The sequence below is a fragment of the Gallus gallus genome, chromosome 1 (genome assembly GCF_016699485.2).
Source record: "Gallus gallus isolate bGalGal1 chromosome 1, bGalGal1.mat.broiler.GRCg7b, whole genome shotgun sequence".
Classification (NCBI taxonomy): Eukaryota; Metazoa; Chordata; class Aves; order Galliformes; family Phasianidae; genus Gallus; species Gallus gallus.
The window spans coordinates 30,333,766-30,353,669 of NC_052532.1; the positions used below are offsets into that span (position 1 = coordinate 30,333,766).

General features: G+C 37.8%; 1 protein-coding gene across 1 annotated transcript in view; it reads left to right on the forward strand.

Moving 5' to 3' along the window:
- TMEM117 (transmembrane protein 117) overlaps nucleotides 1-19,904 on the forward strand; it is a 195,970-nt gene that overhangs the window by 79,799 nt on the left and 96,267 nt on the right. The window contains exon 4 of the mRNA XM_416041.8: nucleotides 3,864-3,963. Coding sequence (XP_416041.3) covers nucleotides 3,864-3,963 — 100 coding nt within the window. The remainder of the gene's footprint in view (nucleotides 1-3,863; nucleotides 3,964-19,904) is intronic.

The following is a 19,904-nucleotide window of genomic DNA, read 5'->3' on the forward strand; positions in this document are numbered from 1 at the left end:
AAGTGTATAAATTCAAGCTAAATCCCACGCTTGGGTTCCTGTTTCAGTGTAACAATGTTGATAGCATCACAGTGGCTTGTACATCTGTATTGAACTCAAAAGTGCTCCAAGTGCTTTCAGACTGATAGTCATTTGGACAGCTGCTGAAGTGTCATCCTACTTGGAAAAAGAAAAAAAAAAAAGACTTCAAAATCTTTCTTGCTCTGAAAAAAAAAGGATAGTGCTGTTGTTTCTCTCTTTGTTCTCTGCCCATTCTGGTGCTGACTCCAAAAAAGTGATCAAATACATTGTGCTCGTACATCTTCTTTCTGATTGCCTGTTATTAATTTACCCTTTGGATGTAGACAACACCTGATGATGATGGATTTTGGACTCTTTCTGCCTCAGGTCTTTCCTTTTTGTCTCTGGCTCCTTTGCTTTGCTGTTGTGTGAAAATTGTGGTCTACCTGCTGTCAGCTTTAGCCTGGAAAGAGCATTTTGAGCATTTTCCCTTGCTTAACTGCTTCCATTTTTACTATCAGTAATTAGTAGTAGGTTTGTTCAAAGTACCAGTTGAAAAATTGTTCTTTATGTACAGTATTCATAAATATGGGCTTCTCAACATTTAATTATTTACAGATATCCTCTCTGTTTCCGAAGAGCTTTTTACTTTGTTATGAAATTTAACCACTGCGTTTTCCCTGTTAGTGTTTTCTTAGGTTGTGCTGCTCATGCAGTATGAATGTGCCTTGCTACAGAATTTAAGTATGGCAAAGCGAACAGAAGCATTTTGACAAACCATATAAAACTCAGGCTGACCGTGGAAAGCTATCTGAAACCCAATCACCCAATGGCCATTAACCATCCTACAAGGTGCAGACAAGGGTCTTAGCTGCGAAATGACAGTAAGCAGCTACAGAAAACTGCTCTAATCACAAGCTGAAGCTAGAAAGCTGTGGAGATTTTTCCACAATAGATATAGTTTTACTTCTGGTGCAGGTAAAAATATGTAACGTGGTGACATCATCAGGCACATATGGCTTTTTAAAAATGTCAGCTACTCTCATTTGTATTCCAATTAAAACTTGAAAATTAAAACTAGATGCTTTTTTCATTTTTATCCATCAAAAAAACATTTATTTTTTTTTAAAAGGGAACTTTGCATTTTGAGGCTAAAATAATACTGCAGAGAGTGGGATGTAATGCTAATAGTTAATGAAATAAAAGTGTATTTTGTTACTATTTCTAACAAGCTAATGACAGTCCTAAAAATATTTGGTGTCTTCCATAAAAGGTTGTAATTTTATTTTAATCAGTAAATGCACTTAAATGATGCACAGATTATGTTATCATGAGTTTCTTTAAAATAATGTTATTTTGCTCTAACTGAAGCTTGCTCAATTTGCAAATTGAGCATTAATTAGTTATAGAATATGGTGCACAATTTATACTAAGCATTTTGGATGCTTTCATGTTTCAAGTTTCAAAAATGACTGTGATTTGATGCTTTCAAGGCCTTCCTATGCATTTGATTATTGTATACCTCTTACCTGATGTTATTGTAAGACCTGAGATACAACATTCTTGAAAATAAGTGACTACATGGAAGATTTCCATTAAAAAAAAAATGTTTATGCCCAGTGTGGTATCTCTTCTACTTGTTAACATCTATACAAAGTGATCATTTGCCTCTCAGCCTTTTAGATAACCAGTCTGGCATACATCAGCCTGCCACAGTGGTGGTGGTGGGCTCCTTGCAATGAGCAGTGGGGCTGTAGGAGGTAGCTAGGTGGCTGTTTTTCAGGAGTGCTGTGTGAATGTTCAGTTAGTTTCTGTACACCTGTAGTCATGTATAATGCATGTTTCAATGTTTTATGCATATGAGTAATGGGAATTAGAAAAAGGTGAGAACTATGTTTTTTTCCATGTGTTTTACACGAAAAGGTACCAGGTTGCTTTGGGGCCAGTCCTTACAAGTGACGTTCATACTGTGTCTTTTTTTGTTAATGAGATGCCTCCTTAAGAAATGCAGACTTAATTATTGTTCACCTTTACAAAATATTACAAAACCGTCATACTGAAAATGCAGGGAAAAAGGGAATTCTGAATGTTTTATAGTTACACTCTCCCCATCTCTCTGCAGCTGGGAGATGTATTCTTGTGTGTTCTTATGGTCTTCCTTAGGAATTTGTTATTGCCCTCTCTTGGAGAAGGGTTATTGGAACAAAGTGACTTTAGACTGACCCAGATCTTGTGTTCCTGAATCCTTATTTGCAATGCAGCACATTTACAGCATGAATGATATTATTAACTACATGGAAAATAATTAAAAATAGCTTGGAAAAACGGCTTTTTTTTCCCCCTCCACTCCAGAAGAAAATATAAGCCAGCATTTATATGCTATTCATCTCATTAAAAAATTGAGATTATTTTTTTAGCAACATGTTACCTAAAAGGTCACCAAATGTATTTAATCAAAAGAGCCATTAGAGTATGTCATTTTATATGAAACCATTCATTGACATCAGTATTTCTACTCTACAACTTACCAACTCATACCTAAGTAGCAGTACAGTGCTGTGCATTGATTTGTGTGATCAAGACCCAGTATCTCGATCAAAAATCTAGATTTTAATATGACTGCCCCAAACAGGGGGATCAAGCTTGCACTGATCCAGATGCACAGATATTGCCCGCTAGACCCTAGAAATTACAATCTTGGGTAACGATAAGATTTGAATAATGCAATGATCGTAGAGGCTGCTATATGCAACTGGGTTGGTTGTGCACAACCTTAAGTAGGCACAGCATTATATAAACAGTGTTTCCAGGCATCTTGAAGACAGTTTCATTATTCAGTGTTTTAGTTCCTGAGGGCAGTCGTATCTTCCTAAATACTATAAAAGCATTTGAGCAAAGAATATGACTATATTCAAAGCTGTGCTTTGTCCCAAAGAGCTTTTACTCCAGCAGGTAATTTTACCTTCTTACCATAGTGAACTTGAGTGTTGAGGTCAAATTATTGTGTAAGGTTTTTACTTAAACAGAACAGAAATACTTCTTTTGGATTTAAATAAAATATATCTGTGGAAATACATTGTATACATCAAGAAATGGGGGCTGGTTTTAAACGGAGACAGGGGAGGTTTAGGTTAGATATCAGGAGGAAGTTTTTCAGCTAGAGGGTGGTGACGCACTGGAACAGGTTGCCCAAGGAGGTTGTGGATGCCCCATCCCTGGAGGCATTCAAGGCCAGGCTGGATGTGGCTCTGGGCAGCCTGGTCTGGTGGTTGGCGACCCTGCACATAGCAGGGGGGTTGAAACTCGATGATCATTGTGGTCCTTGTCAACCTAGGCCATTCTATAATTCTATGATCCTAAATCACCACTTTTCTCTAAAAGTCTCTGAAGCTTGCTTGCACTGCTGTGTTATAAAAACATGGTTGTACAGCTGGTGGAGTTAAAAGTCAGGTGACTCAATTATCTCTTTGAAGAGACATTAAAGATTTTCATTTTTCTTCAACAAGATTTTGCAAAGTCACCAATACTGAGAATGTTGCAATTCCATTTTTACAGGGGAAGAGGTAAAAAGTGTAAAACTGTTTTTATTTCTAGAAGCCTTACGTAATCCTAAAGCCTTTACCTGTCACTGTTTTAACACCTTCAGATGAGATGCGGGCTGTAAAATCAAATTTCCAATTCTAATTGGAATTGATCCATCCTAGTTCAGTACTGTGTCAAGGTTCAGATCTAGCAGAAAAAGTGATTATGCAAGAAATGGGAAATCTTTCACAGTAATCATAAATTTTGTCGCTAGAGCAAATTCTTTATAACTACATTAAGCAAATGTGTGTAGCTTACGATCTGTGTTCTTGTTTCCACAGTGCATACATTATAACAGACTTCATGGGCATCAGGAATGAAAATTTTATGAAGGTAGCTGCAGTTGGGACTTGGATGGGAGATTTTGTCACAGCATGGATGGTAAGAAATACAGTATTACATTTTAAAAGAGAAAAGAAGTGAAATAAATTTCTTAGTTTCAAGGAAGAGAGGAAAGGATAAGGGCTAAAACTCAGCTTCGCAAAATATTCAGATGTTTTAACTCAGGGAGATAGAAAATGAAGGCAAACATAGGTAAGGTGGCCTGATGGCAGTATATTTAAGTAGCTGGGAGTCAAAAAGTGTTTCAGGAGCTACAGCACCACGTTGTTTCTTCTGTTAGGAGTGGGATTTTTTCAAAGGACAGCAGGGGCTTAAGTAAAAACATCCTGGTGGCTGTGTTTTGCTGTGAAATAACATAATGTCTTGCTATCTGGTGAAACAAGGAGTAATAGCTCAAGATAATCAAGTCTAATTAAAAGGATTAAAAAGAGGAATAAATGACCGAATGAATGACCGAATGATGTGATAAAGACATCCCAGAATTTGAAAGTAGCCTGTTTGACGTGAAACTATCAGATTAAATTTGTCTCTAGTTGAAAGGTTTAGAAGAATAAGTTTTTGCAAAAAATTAGGTGTGTTCGTGGGACTGCTTTTCTCTTTAATTATAATTGTTAAAAAAGTTATCTCCTGAAATGGTGGCTGTCCACGTGGCTCCCTAGTTAAAGAGAGCCAGAAAATGTCAGTTAACTGCGAACTAAAATGAAGCACATTCAAATGTGTTTTTATTGTTCAGGAAAAGCATTTCTTAAGCGATAAAAAGTGAATTGTTGTTACTTTTGCTTTTTTTCCTTTTTTTTTTTTTTTAATTAAGATTAGATTTTTCCAGTAAACGTAGGTAAGAATTTTAATAATTGTTGACTGTTACATCAGTCACAGGAGTCACTACATTTGTTTATACTGAAGAAGTCCATGATTTTTAAGCTTGCATAATTTGTTTTATTAATTAATGACTAATGATTCACAGACACCTCAGTTTTTCTGTTCAAACTGATCAACATAATTCTAGGGAGATTCATTAAAACAGGCAACATTACCCAGTTAATCACGTATCACATAAGCGTGGTTGGAAAATATTTCAGCATGGTATGTAGAAAGTGTTATTTTAGGTTGTGATATGTGTTAGGAAAAATCACTATAGAAATTGTTTCAAATAAGAATCGCTTTAAGACTCTTAAGAGTATGTTCTACAAAACTGTAGGAATAGTCTGAGAAGGGGATCTGAGTTTATGTCAGTTTATCTTGTATCCTCCACATATGGTGAACATACTGTATAACAGACAGGGGAAGAAAAAAGAGCATGAATGATTTTTTCAGCGTGTTGTTTAGATATTTGTGAAATGGTAGCCATGAAAATCAAGTACAGAACAAATCATCTATACATACAAGCTTACAGGAAGGAGTCAAAACACACGTTGACTGATGTTGACCATTAATGTGGATTTCTGCAGAATCACTAATAAAATTCATGGCTATTTCTGAAAACCTTTAGCTTGACCCTTCATGATGCATAAGCTAAGCAGAATTGAGAGAGACATATGTGAATTAGAGTTCTGACAACAGATAACATACAGTTCATGCTACATTCCAGTTTTTCAGTTCCTCTTTTCTCATTTGCCAAAAAAAGAAGGTATTATGTGCAGCACTGATCCTTTCCTGTGTACTCAAAGCTCTCCTAGGTCTTTTCAGCAATGGAGGTAAAATTGGATTGTACCAAATGAGATTCTTGGAGTAGAGTAGGAGAGATTGCTGGGGCAGTTTGGGGAGGTTAGTTGGAGCCACTGCTCAGGAACTGGCTGGGCATCATTTGGTGGGTGGTGAGCAGTTCAGCTGTGCATCACTTGTTTTGTATGTTTTTTTATTATCATTATTATCTTCCTCGTCTACAAAGCGGCAGCAGAATGCAGTATAAATGAGGATGAATTTTCAAAAAAGTCACATTCCTGGCACAGCAAATTCACATTTTCTCTCAACGACACGATATAGACTGTCCATCACTCCTGCAGCTAACCGCCTTACTTTGCTGACATTTAGTATTTGCTTCCCTTTCCTGCTGTCATTCTCCCAAGTTCCCCATTGCCAAAGAAATTCTTAAAGTATTTGTAGACTTTATTCCCTGTGTCTTTTATTAGAATTGTCTGAGTATAAATTAAAATCAAAATTGGATTTGGAGGAAAGGCACATTCAAACAGCCTTTGAAAAGTGACATTCAGTTCTAGTCATTTTAATTTTGAGAGAAATGCTGTGTTACATGGTGCTAATGTGAATGCTTCTATATAGAGCTGTAATCCGTGTTTCCATCAGCAACAATGCTTTTGACTGGTGGAAATGTCAAACTCCTCATACTTTTCATATGCAAAGATTGTCTGAAATCTCTTCAAATTTCTGATCTCAGAAGTTTAGATCCTCAGAGAAAAAGAACTGTGAGATTGCTTCTGCAGCGCAAAGTATATGATTCAGTCTATGGAACTTACAGTGTTGAAGGACAGCTAAATCTTGGAACATCAAAAGAATGTACATTGTCAAGTGTAGAGGTATTAGTAGCACTGGAGAGTGGGCAGCATGCACATTGATGAAAACCTCCATTGGTAAAGCATGCTCAAAATTTACAGAGTAAAAGAGTTTGCAGAGTATAACCCAGAGCGCATTGACAATACGTAGCACTAAGATGATATTTTCATCTTAGTGCTGATGGTTATGACATGCTACCTGTAGATATGCTGTCTGTCATAACCTCAGAATCTTGCTCCTGGGGTATGATGGTCCGATGAGGGCCATTGTTTCTTACACAAAGCTAGAATTCTTTTGCCCGTTGTGAATTACTTTACATTCATCTACAAAATATTTCATCTGCCATATTATTTGCTAAGAACTTTCTTCCGTAAGGACCTTTCTCAGTTCTTCATGGTCAGCACAGTCATCATCCTTATTACTGTGGATAACTTAATATCATTATAAAGCTTTCTCACCTCACCGCTCACTCATTTCACAAGGTTACTTAAGAATATGATGAAGAACTGCATCCCCTGCACAAATCCCTGTGGAGCTCTGCTAATGACCTCCGTCCATTGCAAGAGCTGCCTGGCTAACCTGCTTACCTTCTGTTTCCTGTCTTTTAACCATTATTTATCAACATAAGGACCTTCCCTAAAGCTCTGACTGTCGGGTTTCTATAGAAGCCTTTGATATGGGATTTTAAAAGCCTTTAAAAAAAAAATCAGGTTAGGCTGTTTCAGCCACATCTCTTTTATGAAAGTGCTTTGTTGACCTCATTCAGTAATCCCATTCTGAAATATCCCCATTCCTGATATTTACAGAGCCAGCCACTTCCCTTACCACTCCTTTCACAGCCTCAGTGTTCCCTGCTGCCATTAAAGAAATATTCAGATAATGCTGAGTGGCCCTGAAATTTCTGTTTGTATGGAAGACAAAGAGTACCAGCTTAGGAAATGTGAATGTGCTGAACAGTCTGGGGATGCTTTCATGTGGCTTCTCACTGAAAGACAAAAAGCTTAATTCCTAACTCTTAAACCTTATTCTCACTTTCCCTTATTTTTATTTGTTTTCTCTTAAAGCTCTTTTGTATTATTGGCTGGGCATGGTTTTGCAAATGAGCAAAAATTAATGTGGGAATACTTTGTTTTGTATTTTCTTAAATATAGTAGAAGGATGGAGGGGGGGGGAGGAGGGTTGCAAAGCCTGAAAATGGTAGGTAAGTGTCTGCTTGTGGTTAAGACCTGTATGCTGAATATGTGTATTTCAGAGAAGATCAACCACTGACAAATAATCTCTCTTCTATGCAGCATAGTCTTTTGGATCTCTTAGGGCCAGACAAGGAGGGTCTTACCAAGTTTTGGTTATTTCTATAGTTAGGTGGCTGTTTTTAGAGTCATAATTTCAGACCAGGAACCTGTGGATGTTTAATTTGAAGCTGGACCCCTCTTGGCCTTGTTGCTGAGATACACCTTTTCTCTCCTTCTCTGCAGTACAAGCAGTGGATATAGTACAATTTCCTTAGTTTGGGATAGAAATGTTTAGCGGTGGTAAATATATACTTGCTTAAAACTCTTGACCTTGTAAATGCTGGTGTGACCTTTCTCTGTAAATCAACATAATGCTTTAATGTACTGTACAGTGCAGGGTGAAGTAATGTAACACATACATTATGCTCCAGTAACTTGATGTTATTTTCTGGTAGGTATCCAGTACCTGTAGATTATACTCTGTCTGCTTTATTCTTTATTTGTTTTCATAATAAGAACAGGTGTTTACTCATTGACATTATATGTTTTTTTGCAAAACTATTGGCAGAAAAAATTTAACAGTATTTGGAGATACTTACTTTTCATTGTTGCCATTGAAATCCTGAAAAATATGATATATTTGCAGAATAGGAGGACAAGCTAATGAATGATTTTGAAGTGCTTCCCTTGTGTTCTTCAAGACAAAAGATTATTCTTGTCCTCATTTTTTTCTGAGACATGAGTACCCATTCTGACATTCTAGTGGAATGAAGGATTCATTGCCACTCTGCAGAAATTAGGTTGATTTATCTCTGTTTTTATTTCATCTCATAATGTGTTTGTGTTAATAGGGCATGTTCAAAGGAAGTGAGCAACCTTGATAGCGCAGATACTATCATGTTACAGAAAATAACAGAAGCACTAAACTACTGCAGTGCCAATAGATAGAGAATAAAGTTCCAGTGTGATTAAAAAATGAAAACCTCCTTTAGTACAGGGCAGGATGCCACTATAAAAGAATGATGAAAGGAAATGTAGCATGATTGTTAAAAATAACTTTCTGAGATATTGTACATATTTTTCTTATAAAATGACAGCCACAAATGTTAACTCTTGATAGTATGAGTCTCAAAGAGTGATCTTTCTTTCAAGTAAATACCGTTCTGCAAAGATGAGGGTGCTTTAATTTGGAAGCAGTGAAAACTCCGCCATCTTGGTGCTTGTTCCATGATAGTTGGGAGAGTCAGGAGTCTTGAATGAATGACACCTTTTCTAACTCATGCTTCTGTCAAGGACTGAGCATGACAATTCAGACTATGATCAGCATCAATCTTCTTGATTGTTTCTATTTCACTGACATATCAAATGACAAAATAAAACTCTAATTGAATTTGCAGTGGTGTCTAAAATACTGTATAGCTAACAACTCCACTGTGCTTCTGTAGTAGAAATGAAATTAAGCCAAGAAGCATAAAATGAAAGGAGCAAAGTGTATGACACATTACTAAAACCACTTGCCAGAGCTGCACAGGAATATGAGTAACATTGATGGTAACATGCTTCTTTCCATTCAGAGAAGCGGGCACAATGCCAGTTGCTGTGTTTTCATTTTTACTTTTCTTCCTCATCTTAAGGGTCAGTCCAGTTGCAGAGTCATTCTGTATCTAGTTGTTCTATCTCTAGATGATAACATGCACATAAAGGCACTGACACAACTGGCGTTCATACGCTCAGTCATACAAAACCCGCTAATTCTGTGTTTTCAATTTTGTAGGGCACAAATGTGTACACACCCTTCTCTTCTTTGTGGCTGGTACATAGTTATATAAGGTAGAGTGCGCTTGGTGTCATCTGAGTTCATCCGATCATCCCATCAAGTCAGATTGCACTATTATTTATTCATTGATTGATGGTGTAGCCATCTGTTCTTCTGCTCTGGATTATAATTATCTGCCTTTTCAAACTCAATCTTTTTTTATATTCCCCTGTTACCCTGTCATTTGAGTTCTGACCAGGCATTGCCAGAGGTGTTGCATCATCCCTGTCTCTTTCCCAGACAATGAGTTCTTTAAGCTCATCCTCACAGCGGGTGTCTTTGTTGAAGATAAGTATTTTCTGGACTTTAAAACATGTCTTGGTATATCTATCAGTGAGACCCTCAATATTTTCTTCTAGAGAAGTCTACATTCAGCTCTTTCTCGGAATTCAAGAGTAAGAACTGAAAGCCCCAAAGTTGTGCCCCAAAATTTGTCCTAGGATTTCAAGGAAGCAACCATGCATACATCAATAAATGATAGTCTGACACCTTCCTGTGGCAAGCAAAAATCAAGGATTTCTTTTAAATATGTGGGAAATTTCACCCAACAATTTTGTTTTTGAAGGAGTGTGAATTCTTATGCACATTTCTGTGACCTCGTGCACACATTTATTGTACTGTCTGGATCATTTTCTCTTCACTCTGCATGTGTTCACGCATATTAGTTCCGTAATCCTGAACCTGGTGAACACTGCAGCAAAACTCAGCATGCAGTGCTGGACCTGGTGAGAGGAGCGTGCAGGCTGTGCAGGAGGAGATGCTGTCATTCATCTGACAAGCTGTGTCTGGTGAATGGCTTTAGGTGAACTCAGGAAATTTCCTATTGCTAGGGGTGGTAGATCATAAGCACTCAAGCATGGGGGAATTAGCACACCTCCATCTTATAGCCTGTATGACAACAACTGATAATGAGAGGAATGTGACTGTGAATACAGTACCCAAAACTGCCTGAGAAGGTGCTTGCCTGGAACCTAATCCTAATAACACTAAAGAAGAAAACTGCCAGTCAGATTAAATAGTAAATAGGTAACTGCTGAGAGACTTTTGAAAAATAGAAGGAATTATCTTGAAATGAAGTGTAGAACAAGCATGAAAACTTGTGACTGAATAAAGGGAAGCAGCAGACCAGAAGTCAAAATTTAGTTTGCCAGAAGTCACTCCACTGCCATGGTGTGCTGTCTGGCTAGGCCAGGCAGAGCGTACTACCTTCAGGCTGTTGTGAGCAGCCTGCTTCCAGCTTTTGTTCTGACAGTGCACAGCGCACCAAGCATGTATTTGAGGGGTGCTCTTTCTTCAGTATATGAATTAGCAGATTGTAGGGAATGAATGACATGGACACACATAAAGCAGGAGCACTCATATCTGCGTAAGATGTGTGCAGTTGGGGATCCCACACTACTGGAAGGGGTGTATGTTCTCATAACCTCCATGTCTGTGATACCTTAACTATGTGTGTGTCATGTGTGTTGTTTTGAGTTCTTGGGAATTAGGGAAAGAAGGGTCTTAAAGAGTGTTAACATTTGTTAGAGGCCAAGCATTGTGATTTATCTGTTACAGTGCTTGCTGATTGCTGATTAATGATGTATCATTAATAAATCGATAAAACACTTTGATTTTGATTTGATTTAAGCCTTGTGAGTTAAGAAGTTTTTCCCTGCAGCACTTGAGTATTTTCAGTATTCTGAAGACCTGTCTCTTCTTTGCCAATATATTAGCACAAAATAAAGATCTGTGAGAATGCTGTGATTGATGTTTCAGGCACTCTGATATAATTTACATTTGATCCAGAACTGGAGAACATAGTGGAGTGGCCTGAGAATGTTTTTTGCAAAATTAGGCTCACTCCATGGTAGTTCTTTTTGCCTTAGAAATAAAAAAGTGATGTCAGATCTTCAGTTTCCACACCAAGCAGTGCAGTTGATGAGTGGTCTCACCACCAGAGTACAACTGTTACAAGCTTGCTAAAGAGATTCTGTTAATTATCAGTGAAGAAGCCCAGATTCTCAGCTCAGTCTTTAGTCAAGCTCTTCACTCCCTTTTCAGATCTGAATCATGACGATGATATGGGGTTTTCTACTGGAGCCAAAAGTCTGCTGATGGTCATTCAGGATTCACCCAGTAGAAATCCCAACCCAGTAATCCCAATGCTATTTCTTGTATCCTACAGTGTTCAGTGCTCTGGTGGAACATATCTTGGTGTTCTTCCTATATATAATACTTCTACAACACAATCTTCAATTCTTTGTGCTTTCAGTTTCCAATTTTTACACAGTTAGAAAAATTAACATACTTGTTTTTACCTCCTTCACTTCATATCTGTGGGCTGAGGTGTCAAGATAGACGTCTCTTTTTTAAACTGACAACAACAGAAATTCCCAGTGTTTGTGAAGAGATGAGAAATGAAAAAAGTTAGACCTTGCTTGCTACAACTGACCGTGGTGACAGCAAGCTGCCTCTTACAAGATTGCTGTGGAGTTTCTTGCCATCACTGGAGCACTTGCCAACTGCAGTTCAAGCTACTTTCCTTCTGGAAAGTGTCTCTGCTTTGATTATTGTCAAAACCCACAAAGACCTCTCTCGATTCTTTCATAAAGCTGTACACTATGCACAGGTGCCCTGATTGGTGTGGTAGCTAGTTGATGGGTAGTCTCGCTGTTTCTGCAAGACCTAATTTGTCACCCAACCTCGATCACAGACCAAGTGAATACTGGAAGGTAAAAAAGGATTTTCTGATCATTGGAGCTCTCTGAGATGTGTGGGCCTTGGCACATTTATTTTCCATCCTTATTCTTATTTCCCCTAGAACTATTTCATCTACTGCTTGCAGACTGCATTGATGTTAAACAGTATGTGTTGTTGATATCTTGGGTGAAAAGAATAAATGGATAGATGCTCAACAGCAGCATGTTTCTCAGAAATATCAGAAGTATCTGCTCTGTCATTCTTTCACGATTGTGGTAATGTGGTTCACCCATGTAATGTGGGTTCACATATGGACTGTATGTTTTGAGTAGTCCTGTTTTTGGTTAATAATGTGTTTTTACTTTTTTGAAGCTGCAGTTGTTTGTATGGAAATAAGATTTAATCCACTAAAGACTGACTTGTTCTAAAAAGGACTTAATACGAGGCCAGAAATGACAGTAGATAGAGGACTGGAGTTATCCAACCACATGGATATGGAAGTAGTTTTTCTGGGTTTTGGTTCAGAGGAGGAGGTACATTTTTAGCATTAGTTTTCTGATTACTCCAGATCAAAACCAAAATATAATTATGCATATGGATGCTGTTCTGTAGTTCCATGTGTAGATATTTCTTGAGTTAAAAACAAAAGTACGCCATTCAAAATAAAACAGGAATTCAGTACTGGAACATACCACTCATCCATCTTATCTACCATCCCGCATCCTGCATTGGTCAGTATGAGATGCTCACAGTGAAAGTTAATGTTGTCCCATCATAACAGTGGGCATCCTCTGAGAAGGTCTAGAAGACAAAAAGTAATGCTAGGTGGGCAGAAGTTTGTTTTTTCCACGAAGCTTTCAACAAGTACAGCCCCAGCTACTGTCAGCAGGGAACACTGCAGAGCGTTGTACCTCCAGCTGCCTAGGTGAGCTTTTTACCATCAAAGCAAGGAAACTGTTTCCTTGTGGGAAGAGAAAAGATAGGAATAAGCAAACAAACAAGCAGGTAGGAACCAGATGCATCTGTTCTTCACTGGGCAGAAATGGAGCACAAGAAGGGGCTCAGGAGGTGCAGGAAAGTGAAAAAGATGTTTACTATTTAGAAGCTACTGTGTTTTTTGTTGTTGTTGTTGTTTTGTTTTTGTTATTTGCTTTTGTTTTTCTTTCTTTCTTTCTTTCTTTTTTTAATTAATGCCCTGGGTCACACCATATTCCTTAGAAAATTTATAACTTTATCTGATTTGAGAAGTGAAGTCAAATCATGTGACATTTATCTTGTGATTTTCTGGTATTATAATATTGAAACCAGTCCTATTTCTTGCAGGGACTTCTAGGATAATGCTTAGAGTGAGATAAGACTTTGTATTTGTTAATGCTTCCTAACTTCACTATAAAAACACAGAAACCTATTTCTGACTTAACTGTGCTCCCTTATAACCTCCAATACCCCTTAAGAATGAAAAGATGCAACAAGTAGAACCAACAGGCAAATTGGAATTCTACAAGGGTAGTAAAAAGTCCATGACAGCTTGCCCTGAGCTGTGTGAACACAGTGTGCATCACTGATTTCAGTGCTCAGTGGAAGTTCTGTGATTGCTTTTTCTTTGTTCATAGGCACCTCCTGCATGTAGGGGGTGAGGAACTCAATGATTCGAAACAGAAGGGGAGAGCGCAGTAGCAAGCCAAGACCTGACAACCCAGACATTGGTGTAGTGGTGTGCTTAGAAGTGAAGGTGACTCATTTCTGGCTGTGATGAGTGTGGTACTGACACTTGATTCCTTTTAACCTCGGACGTGTCTGTGCATTTTTTTCTAGGCATATTCTTTCTTTTAATTTCAGAAGAGTGATGATCTGCGTTTTGAAATCTCCAGTGTTCTGAGATGCTTTAAAAATGAATGAAGGATCATGTCAAGTATTGATGGGAGCTATTCTGTTCCCCAGATGTGATAGGTGAAACATATGGTTCCATCTTTTTCAAAAGAGAAGCTGTAAGGGAGAAGATACGTTTTTCCACGAATCAAATCTTGTTCAACTGATTTGTTTTGTGGCTTCAATTAGCCCTCTCACTTACAGTGAGATTTGGAGCTTTACATTAATGTTTCCTCTTTATCGTATTCTGTTTTGCTCTTTTTCATGTAGAGCTGTACTTGCTTCTTGATGGTATTTATACAGCAGATCTTGACATATCTTGGTTACGTGTATTTAGGAGCTGAAGTCAACATGCTATATAAATTAAAGAACCTACACAGCAGTTCTGCATTGATGTGATGTACTCCTTAAAGAGGGTGTGAAAGTGTGGGTGTCAGAAGTGCTGCAGCAGTGGGGCTCTAGAAATAACATGTTCTAACTGAAGATCTTTCAGTACAGATGGCAAATGTGTAAATTGTTGGAGTCCCTAAGATGGACACTTCCTTTCTGGAACAGTTGTCTGGCTGTGCTTGAGTCTGCAAGCATAAACCTTTTTCACTGACTGGTCTTGCTAGAACCAAAACTGAAGCATTACCTCAATAAATCTGAGATGTGTAATGAGAAACTCTATAGTGGAATGGGAAGGGGATAAGTATTATTAAAAAAATATTGAATTAACTGTGTAAATTCATCCAAAGATCTTTAGTGTACTAAATATATGGTAAAATAAGACCTTCTGAATCCACAGGGAGAGATTAGCAGCAGATGGCAGTGGTACACAGCAAAGCATTTCTTTAATTCTGAATTCCTTTAGGGTATGTAGGACAAACTATTGGAAACTGCAAAGGGAAAAGAGGAAAGAAGGCCATTTTATTATGAAAAAACACAATACTCTTGCCTAACAAAATGATGTACAAAATCCCTGCTCTTTTACAAGGGACAGCTCAGTTGAAAATGATACGGAAAGAAGAGGTTATTGCTAGTCTTAAACTACGTTATTAAACTACTGTATTATGAAGATGGAAGAAGCTGCAGTTGCCTCTGGTGTCAATTTTTCTTCTGCATAGAGTTCTCTTTTTACTTCTCATTTGACATTCCCTATATCATAACATTCCCAATCATCATAACCAAAATCAGTGATAAATTCTTATTGTTTCGATTTCATCCCTGATGCTGTTTTATTGGGAAAATACATTGAGAGTGTGGTCAGAAAAAAATAGTTTGAACGCCTAGGTTGTCAGAATACACTCCTGTATTGAATGTACTGAGGTACACTGAAAAATCAAGGTTATCCTCATAACTGTAGTACCTTGAAAATGGTGTCCGGTGTTGCCATAAGTCAATTCAACCCACACATTCTGAAGATCAATATATCAGAAGAGCAATTAAGCAAATGCCTGTGTAACTACAGCACAGAATTAATTTCCCTGTATGGTACTGCATAATATATGAATTTGTTTACAACCAATTGCGTGAGAAGTCTTCTCTTAATCCAACCTGCCAAGAAATAATAGAACCCTTCATCAAGTTGTAACTGCAGTCACAGACTCCACCTTGTATGTAAGGAAAATGGCAATAAAGCTGAGCATGAGATGGAGAAATCTTAGGAAATGTCAAGTTGGGCTTACGTTCAGATTTTGAAATCTAAACTTGTGATTATGATCAAGAAACACTGAAAAATTTACCTATTCAAACAGCTTCTTAAAAAAAAAATTTGGCTTCCAACAACTCTGTTTCTAAAGCCCAAGTTTCTAACAACTACAGCAGAATTACCCTATTTCTTCTTTAAAGTTATTAAAATAAATATTAAAATAAAAATTCAATGTATTTGAATTAAAATTTATTCAACAACTTCATTTATTAAAAGGCTTTCAGTAAGTTGACTCTAATCTTTCCTTAGTTTCTTTTTATTGTTATTTTACATTACTTCAAATGGGATCTTTAAGTACTTTTTTAATGGGTAGAAAAATTGTCAGGTTTCACTTAAACTTTTGTAAGTACCTTTAAAGTCTCCATTAAACAGCTATTTTTGTAATTTCTTGCAGCACTGTTCTTCTCCAAATCACAAAAGAAATCACTGCCTCCTACACTAGCAGTAATAAAAAATTTTTGCATTTTGCAGACATTAGGGATTGATCTCAATAGCAATTTGTGGAGATAGGTATGCAAATATCCCTGTTTTACAGTAGAAAACTGAAGCAAAGAAAATGCTTACAGATTAAGCTTTTTCAGGCCAAATTAATCAGGTGTAACACACAGCTGCCAATAAACTGACCTTTTATTTGTGTAATTGATGACAAAAAGATTTATTTTGTACAGCAGATTGTCAATCCTTATATTTTGCAGTCAAAAATGCTTTGGTGTTTGTCTGGGTCATGTATAGAATTGGTGGTGGAGGTGAAAACCTGCGCTCAACTCTGTCTTTATCGCATCACTCATTTCCTCAAGTCTTTAAGTAAAATTATTTTCTCTGTCTTCACTGATGGCAGTGTTCCAGTGTATCTAAATGGTGTCTCCACCAAAAATAACTTCTGTAGAAACCTGAAATGGCATCTAAATGCATGAGAGAATCACAAACAAGAGCTGCTCTGGGTTTTTATCCTAGCCAGTGATGAAAGCATACCTTAAGGTTTCTCCTTGCCTGTAATCAGATGAAGGGATGTTTCCAGGTGGTGGGTGCACTGGGCTGTGCATGCCCTTCTCTTGGCTTAATCTGTGTATAAATCACAGAGCGTAAGGCTGATGGTATTTTTTTTTTCCTGTGAAGTGTTCTGTGACAGTTTCTGAAGGCCTCTGGCCCATCCCTTCTACTCCTTTGCATTCGTTTTAGGCTTGTGTGCTCTACCAAACTGAAGGAGCTTATACTTTTGTCTGGCTGAGGAGAATCAGAGCACATGTGCCAGTTCTCTTAACTTGAAATCAGGATTGCTTAAAATTTTGGCCCCACTTTAAGAGGGGCCAAAAAAGACTTTTACTACCCTAAAACCTAATTTTACAGTAAGGAAACAACCTAAATAGAGTATTTGACAATGGGATCTACTGCAAAATGGTCAGAGTGCTGTCAGAAGGATTATCACAGGGAGGACAAGTCTTGTAGGTGTGTGGATCCATCAGTGTATCATAGGCAAAGGTCCAGCACTAGGGCAAGGTGCAGCTCAAGTTAGGATGTCTTACTGTTCTCATAGGCAGGCCAATAATTTTCCCACTGAAAACATGGTTTCTTGGCCTTCTTTTTATCTCTTATAGACCTTGCAAATATCCACAGAGATAATGGAGGAAGCTTTGTACCTGTATGGCATTGTACCACCTGACATTACATCCCTCAGTTATCCATTTGCTAAATGATCTTCACTGACAGAGAAGCTGGAATTGGTGATATTTGCATTATATTTGAGTTAAGACCTTACCTGGAGAATGAGCACCAAGTGGTGGTTTGATCACAGAAAGATCAAATGTGGTTTGTCTTCCACCAGCTGCAGATTTTGACTTCTTTATCTGAATTGATTTTTCTGGACTACCATAATCATCAGTGGAGAGAAAGAGATGTGTTAAGTGCATGGAGTATAGAGCCATAGAATCATAGAATTACTCAGGTTGGAAAGGACCTCAAAGATCATCAAGTCCAACCGCAGCCTAACCATTGTATCCTAACAACCCTCCACTAAATCATATCTCTGAGCACCACATCCAAACGGCTCTAGTGGGCATTTTCTCAGCTGGTAATAAAGGAACTGTAGGGTGACAGATTTAGCTGTTTGCATTTGTGGTATTAAAGTTATATGTCTGAATGCAGGGGATACAGGAATGCCAGAAGTTGTCCCACAGACAGGACAGAGTTAAAGCGTAGTAATGTTTTCTATCAAACATCCCCTTGGAATTAAGGAAGGTAAAGGAATACTTACAGAATGGCACAGTTTTCCTTGTAAAACATTAAAAGAACTTCATGTAAAATCTGAAGTGATGCAGCAGTGAAGAAAATTAAACCATAGTGAAAATAAAACATAAAAAATTCACGTACTACAGCACTGTGAAATCAAGGTCTGTGTGAACAGCAGTGGGAACAAGCAGGACTGTATATCCTCCAGAATCTGATATTTTATCTTTAACTTAACAAACTTGTTAGGAAGAAATGCTGCTTAAGCTATCTACATTTTGAGATTGATTTTGGATATTTGGATGGACATTTGTAGATAAAAACTTGCATGTGTGTGCACACAGATTCAGTACTCAGAGGTATCTTGTTTGTGTTATCTTACTATGAAAGGAAAACAGCCCTAATTTATATGAGACAAGTAGATATTATTAGTCCCAGAGTACCCTAATCTGCATAAGACAAACAAATATGATTTATTTATTGCTAAGCTGGCCTGTGACCACAGAAAGCCTCAACTTGTTGATTTCTGTTGAATCTTTTCTTCTGCAGTGATTTTCTGGCATCTTATTTTTATTGGCATGGCCAAAGACAGACTGGGCATATATTATATGCGTGCTTTGCTAACCTACAATTTATATTGCTTTAACCTATTTTCAAGGTTATTTGTGCCATTTAGTAGACCAGCAGCTGTTCAATGAATTTGAGGTAGCTTGATAGCCCTGAATCAGCCACATGATGCTCCAAACCAGATATTTGAGAGTGACTTCAGAACAGATGCCAACACTGCCTGATTATTCCTCCATTAAGCAATACTTCTGGTGTCTTGTCAGGTCAGATTTGCATCTTGTTTTGCCTTTGGAAAGGCGTAGAGATTGGAGAGCTGATGATCTGCTATAGTGCGAGCGCTATGCCACTCTAACACTGAAGGTTAAGTGCTGCTGCTCTTCTGGGTTATTGAAGGCTTGTTTGGTGCTCAGTAGAATGGAGATTTTATATTGCTGTAATGAAAATTACTAACAAATTATTCACAAATGTTATAAAATTCCAGTAATTTGACAGGAAGGGATAACCTGAAGGGTACTGAGAAGTTGGCTGTAATATGGATTTTATATTAAAGTCTCTGAAATCTAGCTGTTGACTTATGATATCATAATCTTTTACCTCAGAAATTAGCTTTTTTCCTCCTAGGTTTCTTTTCTAGCATCTCATCCCCTATCATTCATTTCAAACTGTCACTGTGAAAAAGATTCTCATTCCCTACACTTCTGTCTGTGTGCCTATCCTCTGCCATATTCTTACTGGTTCCCAAATATGTCTCAATCTTAGTTCTACCTGCCTCTCTTCGTGCCATCCCCCTTTCTGTATACCACATGTTGATACTTTAGACCCTTCAGATTTCTTTCTGCTTTCATAATTTGTTCATTCCGAGTCTCCAAGCCCAGCTTTGTTAGACTGAACAGCCTCACAGTACATGCTGAACATCCTTCATTTGGAATTAAAAATCTGCTGCTTTAGTTTATGATGTCTTAGTCTTTCATACTTCTGTGTTGTGTTCTGTGACACCTCTGTGCTATGAGACCTTAAGGCACCGACTGTCTCTTACTGGTGCTTTTTTATTTTTACTTTGCAAGTTATACAGTGCTGCGGGTATGCAGTAATAGTAATTATAAACATCAGTGCTGCTTGAATTTTTTAGCCTTTGCTCAATTGCCTCACTCTTCTCTTGTGTCTTGAGCAAATCCTGCTCACATGTGTGTGATGTGATCTCTGTTGCAGTGATGCTATTTGTCCCGATGCTCAGAGGTGACAGTGTACAAGTGCACAGCTCTTGCTGGCACTGAGGACCACCCCTGCTGTGCAGTCCTGATACATATTCTCTTTTATCTGTGTGTTCCTATTCGGGCCAGAAGAGACCTCTCTGTCAAATGCATCCATAACTTTTATATGGTTGTATATCCTT